Here is a 19,353-nt window from a genome sequence, read left to right on the forward strand (position 1 = left end):
TGTTCCCTTGTTTATATCCTCATTTTAATGATGAGACTTTATCTCATTGTCAATGTACTCCCTCATTATGCCCAGAGTTTATGCACTGAATCATCTTACAGGTAAAACTCAACTTAGTATTTGAAGCTTCTTGTTGTTAGTTGCGAAGTCGTGTCTGATCCATCGCGACCCCATGGACAACGTTCCTCCAGGCCTTCCTGTCCTCTACCATCTTCTGGAGTCCATTGAAGTTCACACCTCCTGCTTCAGTGACTCCATCCAGCCACCTCATTCTCTGTCATCCTCTTCTTCTCTTGTCCTCAATCTTTCCCAGCATCAGGCTCTTCTCCAGTGAGTCCTTCCTTCTCATTAGGTGGCCAAAGTACTTGAGTTTCAACTTCAGGATCTGGCCTTCTAAAGAGCAATCAGGTTGATCTCCTCTAGGACTGACTGGTTTGATCGCCTTGCAGTCCAGGGGACTCGCAGGAGTCTTCTCCAGCACCGTAGTTCAAAGGCCTCCATTCTTTGGCACTCAGCCTTTCTTATGGTCCAACTTTCACATTGCAACTGGGGAACCATGGCCTTGACTATACGTACTTTTGTTGGCAGAGTGATGTCTCTGCTTTTTAGTATGCTGTCTAGATTTCCCATAGCTTTCCTCCCCAGGAGCAAGTATCTTTTAATTTCTTGGCTGTAGTCCCCATCTGCAGTGATCTTGGAGCCCAGGAAGATAAAATCTGTCACTACCTCCATTTCTTCCCTATCTATTTGCCAGGACTACAATGGCACTGAAAAAAGTAATTTATGACCATTTTTCACACTTATGACCATTGTAGCATCCCCAGGGTCATGTCATCAAAATTCAGATGCTTGACAACCAACTCATGTATGAGTTCCTTTTTACCATTTTTTCAACCATGGTGAACTCTGCTGTCATGTACTGGAAAAATCTGAAAATATCCAAGCTTCATCCTATGAGTAAAATCCAGGAAAATATTTGGAGAGCACCACAACATTCCCTGTGTTAAATTGCTAAGCAAACTGTTCATTCCTTTGTCTTTAATACGGTACCTTGAAGAGACCACATTGCACATTACTTGACTTGGGTATTTGTCATAGATAAAAAAAAAACTGTCTCTTCAGCTAAAATGGATTATCTCAGTGCTGAGGTGATTTGTTTTATTTTTTTGTCCTTGTCTGTAAAAGGCTACTAGAAAAACAGAACACACTCAATTTCAGCCACTGAAAATTGATTCGGCAGCCTCAAAGATATGGAAAATTCAGCAATATGCTTAGCAAATCCTCTTCACTGTTGTGTCATGGTTCCGACAAATGGAACTCTTCAAAAGAACTTCGAGGCATTGTTTACCTTAAAGAATCTTTTATTCGAGTAGCATAATAGCTGCACTTACATAATCGAAGCCAAAAACTGAAGCGCAGGCTTCCTCTCCAGCTCTCCAGCCCGCCAATTCTTTATCATGTCTGATTTCAACAACCTTGATTCTCATGCTAGGCTCAGTGTTGTTATGTCTAGCTGGACTCCCGTTCACATCCCCCCTCCCCAGCATCATCTGACTCTAAAAGCGAAAGGAAGAAAATGGCTACATCTCCATCTGTTGTCAATGCACAAACATCTGATGTTAGCAGCGTTGACATGTTGCTCTAAAACCATAGTTTTGTTTTCTGGTGATTTAGAAATCAAAAGAGGATAAGTACTTTCTATGTACATGAAATTATCTCAGTCTGAATCTGGTTTGTGGTGGAATTCCACAGAGAGTCCAAGGAAATATAATCTACTGATATTGAACAATTATTGTGGAATAGCATTCTCCTGCCTCTCAAAACTCCAGGTTCTTTGGGCTAATTTGTAAAGTACTATAGGTACTCATGTGGCCACCCTTTTCAACAATTTTCCCGGAATATTTCCATTTGCATTTAACAAAATCTCCCGGCATTGCATAGCAAAGATCAGAGTCCTACATCTGCATCCCGGGTGAATTGCTTTATTATGTAATTGCCACCCTAATGCTGCCATGATTTTCTTTAAGCTTGTGGGAAGTTTTATATCAAAATACATTTTACTCTTTATATGTTTCCATCTTCCCTTAAAACATGAACAGAATCCCCTATGGATGAGAATCAATGTCTCCATTACATAGTTGACAGTCAAACCAAGTTAATCAAGTAAATGGAGGAAATTATTTTACTCAAACTTCCTCAGACCCCCCCCCCCAATAAGTTACCCAGAACTAATCCACATATCAAAATATAAGGTCTTGTAAACACAAATAGAGTTCATTAAATTAGGTCTCCCAGTGGAACTGCATTTTCACAAGAATAAACATCATAGATGACATACCTTCCTGACCTACCCGCCCCTCAGGTGTCACTCTAGAATCACGCCCCCCCCCACACACACACACACTTCCACATTCAGGGCACGTTCCCCTATAAAACAGTGTCTGTGTACCCATTTTCTTTGCCGCTGGCCCTAAATGCAAACTCTTTGCTTTGGGGAATAAATATTTCTCCTTTCCTCACAGCTGTCTGGGTTTCATTCTTATTTTTTCCAGCTCAAATTATTCTTCTGACAGGCTCGATGATCTTTAAATCTGAGTGCCAAAACTCAAAACGGTGTCGATCCATTCTAGTTGTCATGTTTGGGACCAATGAAAGTGTAATCTCTGCCCTGTTCCTTTTGTGCCCTTTCACAGACTCTTCACACAGGCCCAATGGGTGCCTTTCTGATGCAGACTAAAGATAACCCAATGAAAGCCTTAGGAGTCCTTGCTGGCATCATCGGGTTTATGGTGATGATCATCCTTTTGATCTCCACTGTCACGTTCTGGCGGAATAAAAGGTCTCCGAAGATCGTACCGGCCCGACGGATCATCAAAAAAAGGCAGAATTATCAACCTCGGACCATCAAGATGGAGTGGTTGAGTTTCAAGAAGTCCTGCAGCAACGTGGCAGAGAAATTTACCATCAAGGAGGACACCGTCAGCTTGCAAAATGAGAACAGCAATAACAGCTCCCAGATGCCGACTCTGCCACCTCCACCGCCATCAGCGCCAATCCCATTACATGCCCCGGTCTTCAAGATCCAGGAGCCCACCTGGAAACTGTCCACGGTTTCAGGATCTCTCAGCCCTAAGTTGGTAAACAAGCAGTCCAGGAAAAAAGGAGCTCTCTCCGCACAGGACACAGCTCTGGTGTCCGAGCTCAAGCAGAGATTTGAGATAAGGAATTCAGCAATCGGTCAACCTCACATCTAACGCAAAGCAACGTAGGGCGTACAACTCTGTGTGTTATTCCAAGACCAGGGTGTGAGCTGTTATTTTGCATTTTGTACTGTTTTCCCATTGTCCCGGAAGCTCTAAGCCTTTGTGATCTCTTATCAATGTTTCACCTGGATCTGACTGGATTGCATGCCATGCCTTTTCCTCTTTGCTTTGCCATTGTTTCTCCTTTAAGATTGTGATGGTGTCTCACGCAGTTCTGTTACCTTTTTCAATCCAAATTACTCAGCCAAAAAAAAAAATAATAATGGTGTTTAGTTTTTTTGTTGTTGTTGTTGCACCCAGAAATATGGGCAGATTCTGGTCAATCTTGTTTAGGGTTTTCCAGTGATGTAAAAAAAAAAAAAATCAGTTTGAAAGATGCATAAAAACCAATTTCATGTTAGGAATTTCCCTGCGTGTCCCCAAAACTTAACAAGATGTAAAAGCTTCAGCGGACTCCTTGCGTGTTAGATGGCTTCTTCTGAAATTTGATGGGTCCTGAGTCCACTCGACAGATTGGCCTGCCCCAACCAGACTGGGCCTTGATTTGACCCTATCCATAATTAGGTGCATGTCAAGAAATATACAAACATACATCATACATATATTTGCTCTGTTCACACAATTCTCAGAGACTGCTGGAAAAGACCCTGAAGTTTTCTTAACAAGATTTTTCAGAAGTGATTCACCATTGCCTGCTTCCTAGGGCTGAGAGAAAGTGACTGGCCCAAGGTCACCCATGTGGCTTCGTGTCTTAAGACCGAACTTCAACTCTTTCTCTCTCTCTCTTTCTCTCTCTCTCTCTCTCTCTCTCTCTCTCTCTCTCTCTCTCTCTCTCTCTCTCTCTCTCTCTTTTTCTTTCTCCCTCTCTCTCTCCCTCCCCCCTCGCTTTCTTTCTTTCTCTTTCTTTCTCTTTCTCTCTCTTTCTTTCTTTCTTTCTTTCTCTTTCTCTCTCTCCCTCCCTCTCTCTTTCTCTCTCTTTCTCTCCCTCTCTGTCTCTCTCTCCCTCTATCTCTTTCTCTCTCCCTCTCTCTCTTTCTCTCTCTCTCTCTCTCTCTTTCTCCCTCTCTTTTTCTCTCTCTCTCCACCCTTACTCCATGGAAAGGAGAAAGACAGGGACTTGTTATTCATGGGTAGAAGTAGTATACTCTGTACATTCTCAGAGATCTCCTCAGTTTTGCTACCACCACAAATTGGCCAATTTTCAGCACAGGCTCTGACCTGCAGAGTCCTTAGCCACGTGTTCATAAACAACGCTATTTATTGTTTATTAAATTTATATGCCCATCTCCCTGATAAGGTGACACTGGGCAACTTACAGATTATTGCCAAAGAAAATTCGGTTTTGGCTGATGTACTCCAAGCATTTCAGTACAGACTCGCTTCTATACATAGTGTTGCTCCAAGCAAGTGATATAAAGTGTTTTCAAAACCAAATTCTCTGCTTTTATTTTTATTTTTTAAATTGTTCTTTCCGGCTATATATCAGCAAATGGTATCCACAAGGGAGATTATAGCCCAAACCACTGAACTTCAGCAGTCGTTCCATTTTTCTTTTCTTTTTTTTTTAACTTCCTAGCCACAAAAACAGTTTTTTTTATAAAAATCCTAATTGGGGAAGTGATTCAATTTATTTCGTTAATTGGGCCTGGAAGATACAAATTTAAACTAAGCAACAAAAATGATCAGGGGACTGGAGGCTAAAACATATAAGGAGCGGTTGCTGGAACTGGGTATGTCTAGTTTAATGAAGAGAAGGACGAGGGGGGACATGATAGCAGTGTTCCAGTATCTCAGGGGCTGCCCCAAAGAAGAGGGAGTCAAGCTATTCTCCAAAGCACCTGAAGGCAGGACAAGAAGCAACAGATGGAAACTCATCAAGGAGAGAAGCAACCTTGAACTAAGGAGAAAATTCCTGACAGTGAGAACAATTAACCAGGGGAACAACCTGCCTCCAGAAGCGGTGAATGCTCCAAAGCTGGAAGTCTTTAAGAAGAAAGTGGACAGCCATTTGTCTGAAATGGTATAGGGTTTCCTGCCTGAGCAGGGGGTTGGACTAGATGACCTCCAAGGTCCCTTCCAACTTCTTATTATTATTATTATTATTATTATTATTATTATTATTATTATTATTATTATTATTATGGATCATCGCACAGTCAGCCAGATGTTCAGACTGGATTTGGCATTTTGTCTACCTATCGAGTCCTTACCCAGGACCTGGGATAGGCAGATGTGGATGTTTGATGGTATTACAGATATCGTCGCAGGATGGAAGCAGTTCCTAATAAGGCCGCCTTTTGCAATTGACTAATAGCGAATTTGTCAATGCCAATGGTGTTCAAGTGGTGCTCCAGTTGTTTTGGGATTGCACCCAAGGAGCCTATGACTATTGGTACTACCCTTGCTTGCTTTTGCCACAGTCTTTCTATTTCTATTTGTAGGTCTTTGTATTTTGTTATCTTCTCCAGTTCTTTCTCTTCTATTCTGCTATCTCCAGGCACTGCCACGTCCACTATCCAGACTTTTTTGTCTTTCTTATCGACAATTGTTAAGTCTGGGGTGTTATGTTGCAGGTGCTTGTCTGTTTGAATTCTGAAGTCCCAGAGCAGTTTAATTTTATCATTTTCTATGACTTTCTCTATTTTATGATCCCACCAGTTTTTGCTTACAGGCAAATGATATTTTTTGCAGATCTTCCAATGCACCATTGTTGCTACTTTGTCATGCCGCTGCTTGTAATCAGTCTGTGCAATCTTCTTGCAACAGCTTACCAAGTGGTCCACTGTTTCTTCAGCTTCTTTGCATAGGCGGCACTTACTGTCTGTTGCTGTCTTCTCAATTTTGACTTTGTATGCATTTGTCCTTAAGGCTTGGTCTTGTGCAGCCAGAATTAGTCCCTCGGTCTCTTTCTTCAATTTTCCTGCTCTTAGCCATTGCCAGGTTTTATTATTATCTGCTTTCCCAGCTATTTTTTTCATGTATTGGCCATGTAGTGCTTTGTCTTCCCATGCCTCTATTCTGTCCTTCATTTGGTCTTTCTTGTAGGCCAGTTTGGTCTCTCCAGTAGTTAGTAAGCCTTCCTGATATACTAATTTCAGTGCATCTTCATCATTATTATTATTATTATTATTATTATTATTATTATTATTATTATTTTACAGAAAGGGCTCAAAAATTTCTCTAACTACAAATGGGCAGTTCTGTAGGGAAAGCATGGGTAGAAATAGTTGAGTTAAAGTGGAGCCTTACATTACAGAAGAGCATAGTTGGAAGAAACCATGGAAGTCTTTTTTTATGTAAATATTTTATTAATTTTCTAATTTTAAAATCGTAAGTACTTAATAAGCAACATGTTGTCTGGGTCTATTAGTAATTCAGTGGTACATATTAACTTTCTCAGTCTAGTGTCCAATACTACACCATCCAGTGCTTTCTTGATTCTGTCTTCTTCCTGTGCTATGCATTTTTTCCACACTGGGCAAATACAATTCTTGTTACTGTTAATACATATACAATTAAATACAGACATCTTCATCACATTTTTCTGGCATTCTACGTAATATCGATAGTATCCATTTATAATATCTTTTCTAGCCAAAATATATCTCAATTGCATTTGCACTTAACATCACAATTTCTATGTGTTGTTCTTTTCAACGTAAGTGGGTGAAAAGTTTCAGATTTAATTCAAGATGGCATTTGATACAGAGGCAGCAAATCTGCCTGGAGATCAGGTATATATATATATATAGAAATGTACAAAAGAATTGTGTACAAAGATATTTTGGGGAGAGACCCAGAAGACTGCACAGAAATTGCTTCTATAGTCTCAAACTCAAAAAAAAAAAAGCATCCTATTTTTAGACATGCTTCTGACATCTGCTCTCTTGCTGTTTGGATGTAAGGGTTAGAGATGTACTCTTCTGTTGCAAATTTCTTCTAGGTTGGGCCAAAAAGCTGGTTTTCTGTGTAGAAAGATTTATGCCCCCTAACAATGGCTTAATGTAGACATAAAGCAAAGGATCTGTTTCCTCCAATTATTTATTTTTTACTTATGCATGGAGCAAAATGATTATGAATTGGGTGGCCAAACCTTTGCAGAACTTTCCACTATCCAAACTTTTTGTTTTTCTTATAAACAGTTGTTAAATCTGGAATGTTATGTCTCCCCCTCCTCTCCTTCTCCTCCTCCTCCTCCTCCTCCTCCTCTTTCTTCTCCTTCTCTTTCTCCTTCTCCTTTTTTCCCTTCTCCTTCTCCTCCTCCTCCTCCTCCTTCTGTTCCTCCATCTCCTTTTCCTGCTGCTTCATGATTGAGGAGGCATACAAGTTAAATTGATCAATCAGTCAATCAGTCTTACTATCTATCTACTGATTCATCTGGATGGAATGCTTCTGTTCCTCCTCCTAGTGGGGGCACGGACGGATACATAGCTAATAGAGATCAGCACTGCTCTGACCCTCAGCTGTCTGCTTCTTTGCTTTCTCCTTCTCCTTGTTTTCCTTCCTCTCCATCTGGTCATCGCTGGAGTCTCGGCGGCACAGTCCCTCTTCACTGCCTCCTGGCAAACTATCAAATTTGCTTTTCGTATGAGCGCTTTGGATGTCCGTGCCCCATTTCTTGGTACAGCAGCTGGCCCATTTGTCTTTGCAGTTGCAGCTGGCCTCCGAGGTGCACAGGTACATCCCGGCAGGGACCGCCAATACCATGCCACATATAACCACGATGATATGGATCATCTGCTCCCTCTGCTCCAGTTCACTGACGTCACTTCCTGTCACAAACACAATGCACTGGCTCTTTGGGGGCACCTGCTTCCTCAGACTTACGCACACTTCGTACTTGGTAGCTGGGAGCAAATCATTAATGGCGTACGTGTTGATCCCGGGCCCAATATAAACGGTGTCTTTCTTAGCATCTTCATATTTGCCAAAATGGAGGGTATGCCATGTTTCTTTTGGATTTTCAGTCAAGGTGTGCCATTGCAGAGTAACCCCGTAGATTGTCTGCTTGGCAATCTGCACATCAATGTAGGCCGCCTCATCTACGATGGAGGAAGAATAAGAGGACGTCGCCAGTTCAGGAGCCAAAATATCCAGCACTGTGGTAGCTGAGGCATTGCCAAGGAAGTTGGCAGCCGTACATGTATAATTCCCCTCATCCATAAGATGGGCCGAAGGAATCACCAGTTCTGATTTGAAAGACTCTTCGCTCAGGGGAGTATTAGAAACTAGAGAAAGAAAGACAGAAAGAAAACAGGAACAAGCAACTTAATTTTTACGTTCAACTATAACAACCCTACGGAATGCATGACACCCAACTTCAAAATAGACCGGGGCAAATGGACCCAGAAAACACATTATTTACTAAGCACATATGATTTGTAATAATAGAAAAAAATTTAAAAATGTGTTTTTTAAAAAAAAAATGGTTTGGGCTTGGAAAAAGCATCATCTTGGAGGTATTTGAGAGGTCCTTGGTGCTCTCTGAGCTTGGCTCTTTACTTGCAGATGTTTCATTACCCAAACTAGGTAGCATCATCAGTCTTAAATGAAGATGTTTATTTTCCAGGTACAGTAGTGGCCAAAATTGTGGAAACTTTTTGGGAAAAGTATACAGTAGAAATGTCACCTTTGGTTAAGTTTCCACCCATTTTTCTTCTAATTTCTTTATAACTGTAGCCTCGTTCACTTGATAATACTATTTTACATCGCTTTTGGGTGACCAGTCAACTCTTTGCGCCATTACTTTAATTTTATTATGTTTTACAAGCTCACTCAATGAAAGAACACAAAAAACCCCAACCAACTTGATAGCCATCACATAACACCCTGACAAATGTCCTCCTCTCGGCTCCAATACATGACATCAATCACTGAATCCTACTGTGATCTGATTGGCTCATGGCCAAAACAAGATGACACCTGATTGGCTCTTTAACCTGCTCATTGGCTACAATCAGAAGAAAGAAAGCTATCTGATATCAACCTAAGCAAGTTGTGCTTCCTTTTTCTGGTTATTTGGCTATAACATTTCATAGAATACAGTACAGATAATTGAACAAATTTTGTTGCATTACATTCTTGATTAAATTATCTTTCCATTGATATATAATTTTATGGTATTACTCCAACAAAAAAGTGGTGTTATTAGACATCAAACCTCAAAAATACACTTTTCCCAAAAGATTTCCACAATTTTGGCACTACTGTATGTTAGATGTTTTTTACTATTGTAAAAAAAAAAATCCATTTTTGAAAGTCACATTGCTTGATAGAGAGAGGGCTGGCATACAAATGTAATAAATAAATAAATGAACAATAAACAAAGGAAAGAAAAAAAAACCTCAAACATAGCCTTTTCAGAGATTGGTGCGCCTTGCTGGAGATCTTTTTGTGAAAAAGGAGGATTTCTTGATTTGTTCGGTTCTAACATCTCTACGCTACTCTTTTCCAACCAAATCTGACTGGTGTACTTCGTCGACAAGGATTAAAAAGAACAGAAAAAGCTACATCAGTTATAACAGAATTACACTCTGAGGGAGATGGGCAGTTTCTAAATAGTATATATAAATGTTAAAAAACGATGCTACCGTTCAGAAGCAGACACCCCCAAAAGCTCTCTTCCAGAATCAGATTTTCACATCTCTGCAGAAATACATGACGATCATCTATATGTCTATGAGGGGGAACCATCACTTGGCTACAAACGCCATACAGCTAGGACTCTCTTGAAAAATTGGTTCCCAGGTAGGCCATCTCTTCCAAGCTTTATTGGATGGACAGATTCTTTTCTAAGCTAACAGTCTTGAAAACAACCAGACCTTGATAGGAGATGGTTGTTCCCAAATTTAGTTGACCATACAAGTTCTATTCAATGTCAAAGCTGCTGATATTTCTACGTACAGTAATTAAACATGTCCCTTATTGGGTTTTTTTTGCCAACTAAATTTTTCTTCTTGCTCACCAATGAGGTTTGTGTGCCAATCTATTATATCTGCTTATTTCAGCAGTCCCCCATTTTTTTAAAAAAAATCCAAATGGGTTACAGTTAATGGTTTGGGTTATTGACTGATGGTTCACAGTTGGGTGTGTGAATGTATGTATCTACATCATAATCATCCACACCCGTAACTGGGCATGGTGGCTTAGTGGCTTAATGACTCTGGAGATGGTCTCAGCTCCAGCAGTTTGAGTCCAGGCAACTGCATGTCAGGTTGAGTTCCTGTCCCTTAACTCAGCTGCTGAACATGAAAGCATGTTCTGTGAGAGTAGGTAGATAGGTACCACTTTGTTGGGGAGGCGAGCTGGTGTTCTGTGCAGGCAGGCAGATTGCCGATGACTCTGAACTTTCCTGGTTGCATGTCCATGGAGATCCTCAGTCATCCAGGTCATGGTTGTCCCAAAGATGCTGTTTCAGGAGGTAACTGGACTTTCTCGTTTTTCTTTGGAGACATTTCACATCTCATCCAAGAAACTTCCAAGAACAACAAGAAAGTCAAGTTGCCTCGCGAAAAAGAATCTTTGGGTTTCCTAGTTGCAGTGCCCGCTTGCAAGGCTTTGGGTGACACTGCAGGAAGAACAGTTCATCTTTCTGTCTGATCTGAAGCCAGCTTACCCTCCTGTGGCTCACCTGACATGTAGACATGTCCTATAACAGGGCTGGTAGCTTGGCAAGCCAAACTACTGCTCTCTAATATCATCGGGGTCTCCTGGCTACTGTAACAGTGCTGTGAACTAATAATCAACATCATAAGGTTAATATCCAATCAAGATCACATAAAGTATTAATACCACTTTACAATGCCTTGGTAAGGCCACACTTGGAATACTGCATCCAGTTTTGGTCACCACGATGTAAAAAAGATGTTGAGACCCTAGAAAGAATACAGAGAAAAGCAACAAAGATGATCAGGGGACTGGAGGCTAAAACATATAAGGAATGGTGGCTGGAATTGGGTATGTCTAGTTTAATGAAGAGAAGGATGAGGGGGAAATGATAGCAGTCTTCCAGTATCTCAGGGGCTGCCCCAAAGAAGAGGGAGTCAAGCTATTCTCCAAAGCGCCTGAAGGCAGGACAAGAAGCAACGGATGGAAACTAATCAAAGAGAGAAGCAACCTAGAACTAAGGAGAAACTTCCTGAGAGTGAGAACAATTAACCAGTGGAACAACCTGCCTCCAGAAGCAGTGAATGCTCCAACACTGGAAGTTTTTAAGAAGAGACTGGACAGCCATTTGTCCGAAATGGTATATAGGGTTTCCTGCCTGAGCAGGGGGGTTGTTCTAGATGACCTCCAAAGTCCCTTCCAACATTATATTATTATTAGTATTATTATTATTGATCATCGCACAGTCAACCAGATGTTCAGACTGGATTTGGCATTTTGTCTACCTATCGAGTCATTATTATTATTATTATTATTATTATTATTATTATTATTATGGATCATCGCATAGTCAGCCAGATGTTCAGACTGGATTTGGTATTTTGTCTACCTATCGAGTCATTATTATTATTATTATTATTATTATTATTATTATTATTAACTATGCCCATGTTGGGTGGACATGAGGTTTTAACACTAGTGGTGGTCAAACAAGGAACAAACCCCTCAAATTTCCTCACACGGTGCCCTGACCCAGTCACTAACAGGCAATATCTGAACGAGTGGCTTGATTCTAATTTGACCCTCAAATACGTAAAGATGAATAATGTAATATTGCCTAATACATCCGTATCTGCCTTTCAGCTTTCGATTACGTTAAACAGGACAGATATGTTTTGAAAAGACACGAGTCCTCATGAAGGATGCTGAAGAAAGGAGAACTGGATTTAAGTGTTACTCAGCTAGGTCAAATTAATTTCAGTTGGAGGTAATCATGATTTTCTTTGCTCAGTGACAGCAGCTCAATGCTGTTAAGAATGCTTCGTTGCTGTGATACGTATTCTGTACTGGATGGCGGCTGATGTACAGGTCAGACTTCAAAATAAATAAAATAAAGTAAGAAAACAGATAATATACTGCATATCGACTGTCTACCACAGTGATCAATGGTTCATCAACATTGAAAAAATCCAATTCAATCCAATCAGGGGTCCTCTTAATTTGTCTTTTTTATCCCCAACAACATTTACAAAAATACAAGTTGTCAAACTAAACTTACTGATTTAGAAAGTAACCTGATAAAAGAAGAAGATTAGAGTTGGAGTTAAGAGATGCGATTCAACTTATCAGATGGAATATTATATGATTAAACGCTTGTTTGAATACGGTTGATATATATATATATGTTTTCTGAGGTTTTCGTGGGTGTTTGTATGTAGGTCTTTGGTTATTCGGGTTTTCTCCCACGTAAAATTGGAAGTGTCTTGGCGACGTTTCAACAAAGTCTCATTCATCATCTTCAGGCTGGTGTTTTCGGCTTCGTGCTTCTAGGAGCAATGTGTGATTGTAGCTGTTTCCTCCTTTTAACTGCCAGTGGGGGTATGAACTGATTGGATGAGAGCTTGGCTGTGTTCTGATTGGATGGGGGTGTATTCTGATTGGTTAGGAGCTTTGCTGTGCTCTGATTGGCTGGGGGGTTGGCTGTGCTCTGATTGGCTGGGGGGTTGGCTGTGCTCTGATTGGCTGGGGAGTGTTCTGTTTGGGTGGGGGTCTTTGTTCGCCAAAACACTTCCAATTTTACATGGGAGAAAACCCGAATAACCAAAGACCTACATATATATATATATATATATATATATATATATATATATATATATATATATTATATTCTCTGAGGTTTTTCGCAGGTATTTTTGTGTAGTTCTTTTGTTATTCGGGAGCACGAAGCCAAAAGCACCAGCCTGAAGATGACGAATGAGACTTCGTCGAAACGTCGCCAAGACACTTCCAATTTTACGTGGGAGAAAACCCGAATAACCAAAGACATACATATATATATATATATATATATATATATATATATATATATATATATATATATATATATATATATATATAAAGTTTGGTAATAAAGAGGCCCTATAGTAAGATTATTAGATGGTGTACTATATGATTAAATATTTGTTTGAATATGGTCAAAAGAACAGACAAAGCTTGGACCTAAAGAGGCCCTATAGTAAGAGGGATAAGATATATAAGTAGTATAATACTTTTATAATATATGAAATGTAAAAATATTGAGACGGTGTATTTGAATGAAAAGTTTGGATATTCTAAGGTAATGAATTTTGAGAAAATTATGACTGATAATGGTTTGAATACTGAGGGGAAATTAAGCTTCAATAAGAATCTTGAAAACAGGACATATAACGACTTAATAAGATGACCTTTATAAATACAATTGAAACTGATTAGAAGCTGATTAATATATATATATATTATATGTTGATGTTATTATTATATGTACAAATATTAAAAAATGTTTCTACTCAGCTTGGCATGTATGGAAAGTATTAAGAATTATATTTGTTTAATCTAGACAAAAGATTAAATCTAGACAAAAGATAAAAGATTCCTGTAAGAAGAGAGGATCAAGGAAATACATTATTAACCAACATATTGATTCATTTTAGAAATTCATTATTATTGATTGTTTTTAAATATACGAACCCAGACAACACACTGCTCACGAAACACTAAAGATTGTTGTTGTAAAAATTAATAAAATATATCACACAAAAAGAGGAAAAGGCAATGTGCCAGTTTAAGAACTCCTTCATGGATTACTGCCTTGTTGTGGCGAAGATGCTTGTGTAACGCAGTGAAGCTATGAACTATGCCGTGCAGGGCCACCCAAGATGGACAGGTCATAGCAGAGAGTTCTGACAAAATGTGATCCACTGGAGAAGGAAGTGGCAACCCACTCCAGTATCTTTGCCATGAAAACCCCATGGACAGTATCAAAAGGCAAACAGATCCTAAAGTGGAAACTCAAGTACTTTGGCCACCTAATGAGAAGGAAGGACTCACCGGAGAAGAGCCTAATGCTGGGAAAGATGGAGGGCAAGAGAAGAAGGGGACGACAGAGGATGAGGTGGCTGGATGGAGTCACTGAAGCAGTAGGCGTGAGCTTTAATGGACTCCAGAAGATGGCAGAGGACAGGAAGGCCTGGAGGAACGTTGTCCATGGGGTTGTGATGGGTCGTACACGACTTTGCAACTAACAACAACAAAGTTTAAGAAAAATTGGAAAGGCAGGGTATGTTATGAGACCCAGTGTTTAAGGATCTACAACTGCTGGGACCATGAAAAGGGGCCTTCTTGGGGATGGCTCCTCTATGAAACATAATTCATCCCAAAGAACAAATGAATCCTCATATTCCTACTTTTTCAAAAGACCCTTTAAAACCTGATTCAGTCAGCAGGGCTGGGCCTCATAAATGAACATGGAGCTAATCAAATGGTTGAGTTGATTGTATAGTTACTGCCATTGGAGGATGGGGTAGGGTTATGGTTTTTTTTATGTGCTGGATTTTTAAATGCTGTAAGCTGCTTGCAGTCACCTATATGTCAGTTGGGCATCTATATAAATTTGTTTAATAAATAATAAACAAATAAAAACAAAAAGATCCTGATAAAAAAATATCTGATACCTCTCCCCTAATTCTGAGAGCAGATTTAAGGTGACTTTTACTTGTATGAAAATGGATTGAGTCTTCGGTAAGCTTTGTGTTGAAGCACTGACAACTCAGTATACCGATGAAGTAGAATAATTGATCTTCTCCCATTAATGAGATAAACAAACCAGCGTAATCGATATAGAGACCAATCACTGATCAGAAGAACTTCCAAGAAGAGGGAGGAAAAAAAATAACTTGCCAAATATTTACCATTGTTATAAAAGAAGAATATTTTACGTTAAATGTTTTAGCTTGGGATCACACTCACCATTAAACCCCCGCAAATGTTTTAATGGATAGTTCCACCAAATTTTTGGAAAAGGATTAGCTTTTACCAAACAAGTCAACGTTGAATTTCTTCCAAGAAATACAGTAATGTTTGGTTTGGAAGATGTCACAGAAGGTCTCCTGCAGCTGTTCAGCTCCACTTCATGGAAGTATTTGCCTGCTTTAGATTTAGGACTTGAGCATGTTAAATAGGAATTTATGAGAACCATGGGCGGGCCTATAGAATTGATGAACTGGACAAACCCTCGCAGACGGCAGTCACAAATCCACGGGTTATCATGCAAAGACAAGACGGTACTAGAAACGGTTTGTGCTTTCTTCTCCAGCCGCTGGAGTTTTTGGTAGACAGGCCAATTATAGAACACTTCTTTGGAGATGACAGTAAGCTCATTGCAAGATAAGTCTAAGTAGGTCAGCCTCGAAAGGTAGCGTAAAGCATGCTCTGGTAGGACATCAATCTCGTTGCACTTAAGATCAAGAATTTCTAGAACTGGTGTCTCTCGGAATGCTGTCCATGGTACTGAACGCAACCGGTTCCCTTGAATTCTCAGCTCCTTCAGCTCATTCAGGTGCTCAAGACTTCTTAGATCCATCACTGTGATGTTATTAAAATTAAGCCAGAGATATTCCAAGGTGCTAACGTTAGCGAAGGTGCCACGAAACAATTCGGTTAGCAGAGAATTTTCGATTCTGATTTTTTTGATATCTTGAGGGATCTCATCTGGGATCTTCCTCAAAAACGTCGAGACGCAAAACAAACTCCTAAAAATTCAATCAGAAAATGGAACACGGTTGGGGTGGGTAGCTTGCATTCATTTTTAATTCCCTCTGTGTTGTGTCATACGACACAGGGGCTTCCCCCTTCCCTCCCTCACTCAGGAGCCCTAACAGTGATAATGGTTATTCTTCGTTTCCAAGTTATAAAACACAAATCATTATTTGTATAATATCCCATATCTCAATATTACAGGAATAAATTACATAAATATAGTTCAAGCATATAATAATATACATATATAATATAGGGACTCCTGTTTGAGCAGGGGGCTGGACTTGAAGACCTCCAAGGTCCCTTCCAGCTCTACTCTGATTATTATTATTACATCTGGGTTGAATCTAGCTGTTGGCAAGCAAACATTTCCGCTGAAAACCAAGGAATGCTGTACGCTGATCTATCAGATCCAAGTTTATTCAATTTCCTGTCTTCTATATTGAAATCTGGATAAGCCATCAGCCTCGATATTTATTAATATATTCATTTCATGATAAGCCTTGGCTGAGTTTTCCCATAGGAAGCTATTCAATATTATGCTGTTGTCAAATATTCTTACCTTCCAAACGTATCATTGAAACAGGAGCAGCCGGTGACACAATCCGAAGTTGCTAGATGTATCCCAGAGAAGTAAAAAAGCAAAATAAGGGGAAACATGTGACTGGTGAGTTCCATCTTCTTCCTCAGTAAATAAATATGGTTTGCTTTTGCAACAGAGAGAAAGAGCTTCCCAAATCCTATTAGGTCTAATCTTTCTAAGCAGTAGGGCAAAACTAACCTGTTAAGGTTAGGTAATTTACTGCAATGCTAAAAGGAGAATATATTCTATTCAAAAAGAAATTGAAATGAGTCGCTAGCCAAGACATTCGTGGCAGTTAAGACAGAACAGGATAACAGAGTTGAAAGGAATCTTAGAGGTCTTCTAGTCCAACCACTTGCTCAAGCAGGAGACCCTAGACTGATAAATCTCAATTAATCAGAGAGTTCTCTGTGCAGCCATGCTGGTTTCTTTTGAAGTCTCTTGTTTTTCTTCTTTTCTTCTTGTGCTAGACTGGGCTTTTATAATATCACTTTTCAAAGTTTACCAAACTTCTTGGGTTATTTTCCCCTTGAGGATTTTCATCCATGGAATCTTTCCCAAGCTCTAGATTTATTGAAATCAGTTCTCTTAAAGCCCATAGTTTGATTTTTTTTCCCCTATTCCTTGTGCTTTGCATAGTGTTGAATTGTAATATTGGATGATCATTCTCACACACATCCTCAAAAGGTTCCTATAATTTGAATGCCTCTTATTATTTCATCTCTGTTAATGAGAATTAAGTCCTCTCTAGTTCCTTTCTCTACCTTTAGGGAGACAAATTTGTCTGCTAGGTTTGTCATAAATCTATTTGATGTTCCACTACTATAGGTGCAGTTTGACTCCCAGTTGATGTTGGGGTACTTAAATTCCCCTTTACTGTTTTGATGTGCTTCTTAAATACTTTAGTTAACTGGTTCAAAAAGTTCATTTATTTCTTCTGTTTGGTTGAGTGGCCTGTGGTATGCTATTTCCCTGAAAATAAGGCCCAACTGGAAAATAAACCCTAGCATGATTTTTAAGGATGCTCGTACCCCCAAAATAAGCCCCAGTTAAGATCGTCAGCCAGACGGACACATTTAGTACCGTGCTTCCCCAAATATAAGACCTGACACAAATTAATATAAAACCCAGACTTGTTTGTTGACTGTACACTGCCCATAATCGCAGTTGCCCAAGATGGGCAGCAGTATAGGGTACAATAAATCTGATTGCTCGTTATCCTCCTGACACATAGTTCATCATGCAAAAAACAGTCTCTCTCTGCAATTTGGTCTAATTGACAAAGAATCATTGCTGAGACTAGGCAGGGTATTTTATTGTGTGTGAAAAATCTCTTCCAAATCTGTCTGCTGTCTCATTAAGCAAAATACCTTCTGTATATATTTCATCAGCTCATACATCTATTAAACCCTTAATGCGGCAGTTCATTGAGAATATTGATGTCGTCTATGGAGATTCTCAATCATCCAGCTCACGGCTGTCCAAAGGTGCTTTTTATTTTCCCAAAAGCAACTGGATCCTCTTGATTTTTTTCCCTTTGAAAATGCTTCACTTCTCATCCAAGAAGCTTCTCCTGTTCTAACATTAGTTCTAAGTTTAGTTAGAATGGAAGTTAGAACTGGAGAAGCTTCTTGGATGAAATGTTTTCAAAAGGAAAAACAGAGAAAGTTCAGTTGATTTTTTGGAACAAAAAACACCTTTAGGATGTTGCTGATAGCAATAGCATTTAGACTTATAGACTGCTTCACAGTGCTTTACCTCTGTAAGTGGTTTACAGAGTCAACATATTTCCCAGAACAATCTGGGTCCTCATTTTACCCACCTCAGAAGGATGGAAGGGTGAATCAAGCTTGAGCTTGTCAGGATCAAACCGCTGACAGTTGGCAGAGTTAGCCTGTAGTACTGCATTCTAACCACTGGTCTTCCATAGCTGATAGATAGATAGATAGATAGATAGATAGATAGATAGATAGATAGATAGATAGATAGATAGATAGATAGATATGGATGGATGATAGATAGATAGATAGATAGATAGATAGATAGATAGATAGATAGATAGATAGATAGATAGATAGATAGATAGATATAGATGGATGAGATAGAGATAGATAGATAGATAGATAGATAGATAGATAGATAGATAGATAGATAGATAAATAGATAGAGATGGATGGATGGATGGATGGATGGATTGAGGTAGGTAGGTAGGTAGGTAGGTAGGTAGGTAGATAGATAGATAGATAGATAGATAGATAGATAGATAGATAGATAGATAGATAGATAGATAGATAGATAGATAGATATAGATGGATGGATAGATATAGATAGATAGATAGATAGATAGATAGATAGATAGATAGATAGATAACAATAGCACTTAGACTTATATACTGCTTCACAATGCTTTATAACCCTCTCTAAGGGGTTTGCAAAGTCAGCCTATTGCCCCCCACAATTTGAGGATTTCATTTTACCAACCTCAGAAGGATGGAAGGCTGAGTCAACCTTCAGCTGGTCAGAATTGAACTACTGGCAGTGGGTAGAATTAGCCTGCAATAGTGCATTGTAACCACTGTGCCACCACGGCAATAGAAGAAATAGAAATAATAGAAATAATAGAAATAGAAATTGCCTTGCTTGTTAGCATAAGATATCAAATGTGTTATGAAATTTTGAATATGTCAATGCAGGGCTAGCTGGCACATCTCAAAAGGAAAAACCCTTAATTATCTAATGACATCTAGAGACAGCAGCTATTATGAGCACCATATTTGAAATTCTTTTTTATAATATGTAAGCTGTGGGGGGGTTTGAAAGTAAGTA

General features: G+C 39.4%; 2 protein-coding genes across 2 annotated transcripts in view; one reads left to right on the plus strand and one right to left on the minus strand.

Moving 5' to 3' along the window:
- The window catches only part of CDHR1 (cadherin related family member 1), a 46,352-nt gene extending 42,273 nt beyond the window's left edge, over positions 1-4,079 (plus strand). The window contains 1 exon segment of the mRNA XM_039343350.1: positions 2,694-4,079. Within this exon segment, the coding sequence (XP_039199284.1) occupies positions 2,694-3,254 (561 nt within the window). The 3' untranslated portion in view covers positions 3,255-4,079.
- A 2,284-nt stretch (positions 4,080-6,363) lies between these two features.
- On the minus strand, positions 6,364-16,652 carry LRIT2 (leucine rich repeat, Ig-like and transmembrane domains 2). The gene is made up of 3 exons (XM_039343351.1): positions 16,507-16,652; positions 15,156-15,937; positions 6,364-8,491 (listed from the first exon to the last, which is right to left on the minus strand). The coding sequence occupies exons 1-3, from the start codon at positions 16,620-16,622 to the stop codon at positions 7,695-7,697; spliced, it is 1,695 nt and encodes a 564-aa protein (XP_039199285.1). The 5' UTR covers positions 16,623-16,652; the 3' UTR covers positions 6,364-7,694.
- Between the last annotated feature and the right edge of the window lie 2,701 nt (positions 16,653-19,353).

This window comes from Crotalus tigris, unplaced genomic scaffold (genome assembly GCF_016545835.1).
Source record: "Crotalus tigris isolate CLP2741 ecotype Arizona unplaced genomic scaffold, ASM1654583v1 scf7180000017847.2079705, whole genome shotgun sequence".
In the NCBI taxonomy this organism is placed as follows: Eukaryota; Metazoa; Chordata; class Lepidosauria; order Squamata; family Viperidae; genus Crotalus; species Crotalus tigris.

What these genes read in the sequence shown, in the direction of transcription:
- LRIT2 (XM_039343351.1), bottom strand. Translation starts at nt 16,622, where the DNA reads ATGGAACTCACCAGTCACATGTTTCCCCTTATTTTGCTTTTTTACTTC. An exon ending in TTCAATGATACGTTTGGAAG is followed by an intron (nt 15,938 to 16,506) that starts GTAAGAATATTT and finishes TTGAATTTTTAG; the next exon opens with GAGTTTGTTTTGCGTCTCGA. An exon ending in ACATTTGCGGGGGTTTAATG is followed by an intron (nt 8,492 to 15,155) that starts GTGAGTGTGATC and finishes TTCTTTCTCTAG; the next exon opens with TTTCTAATACTCCCCTGAGC.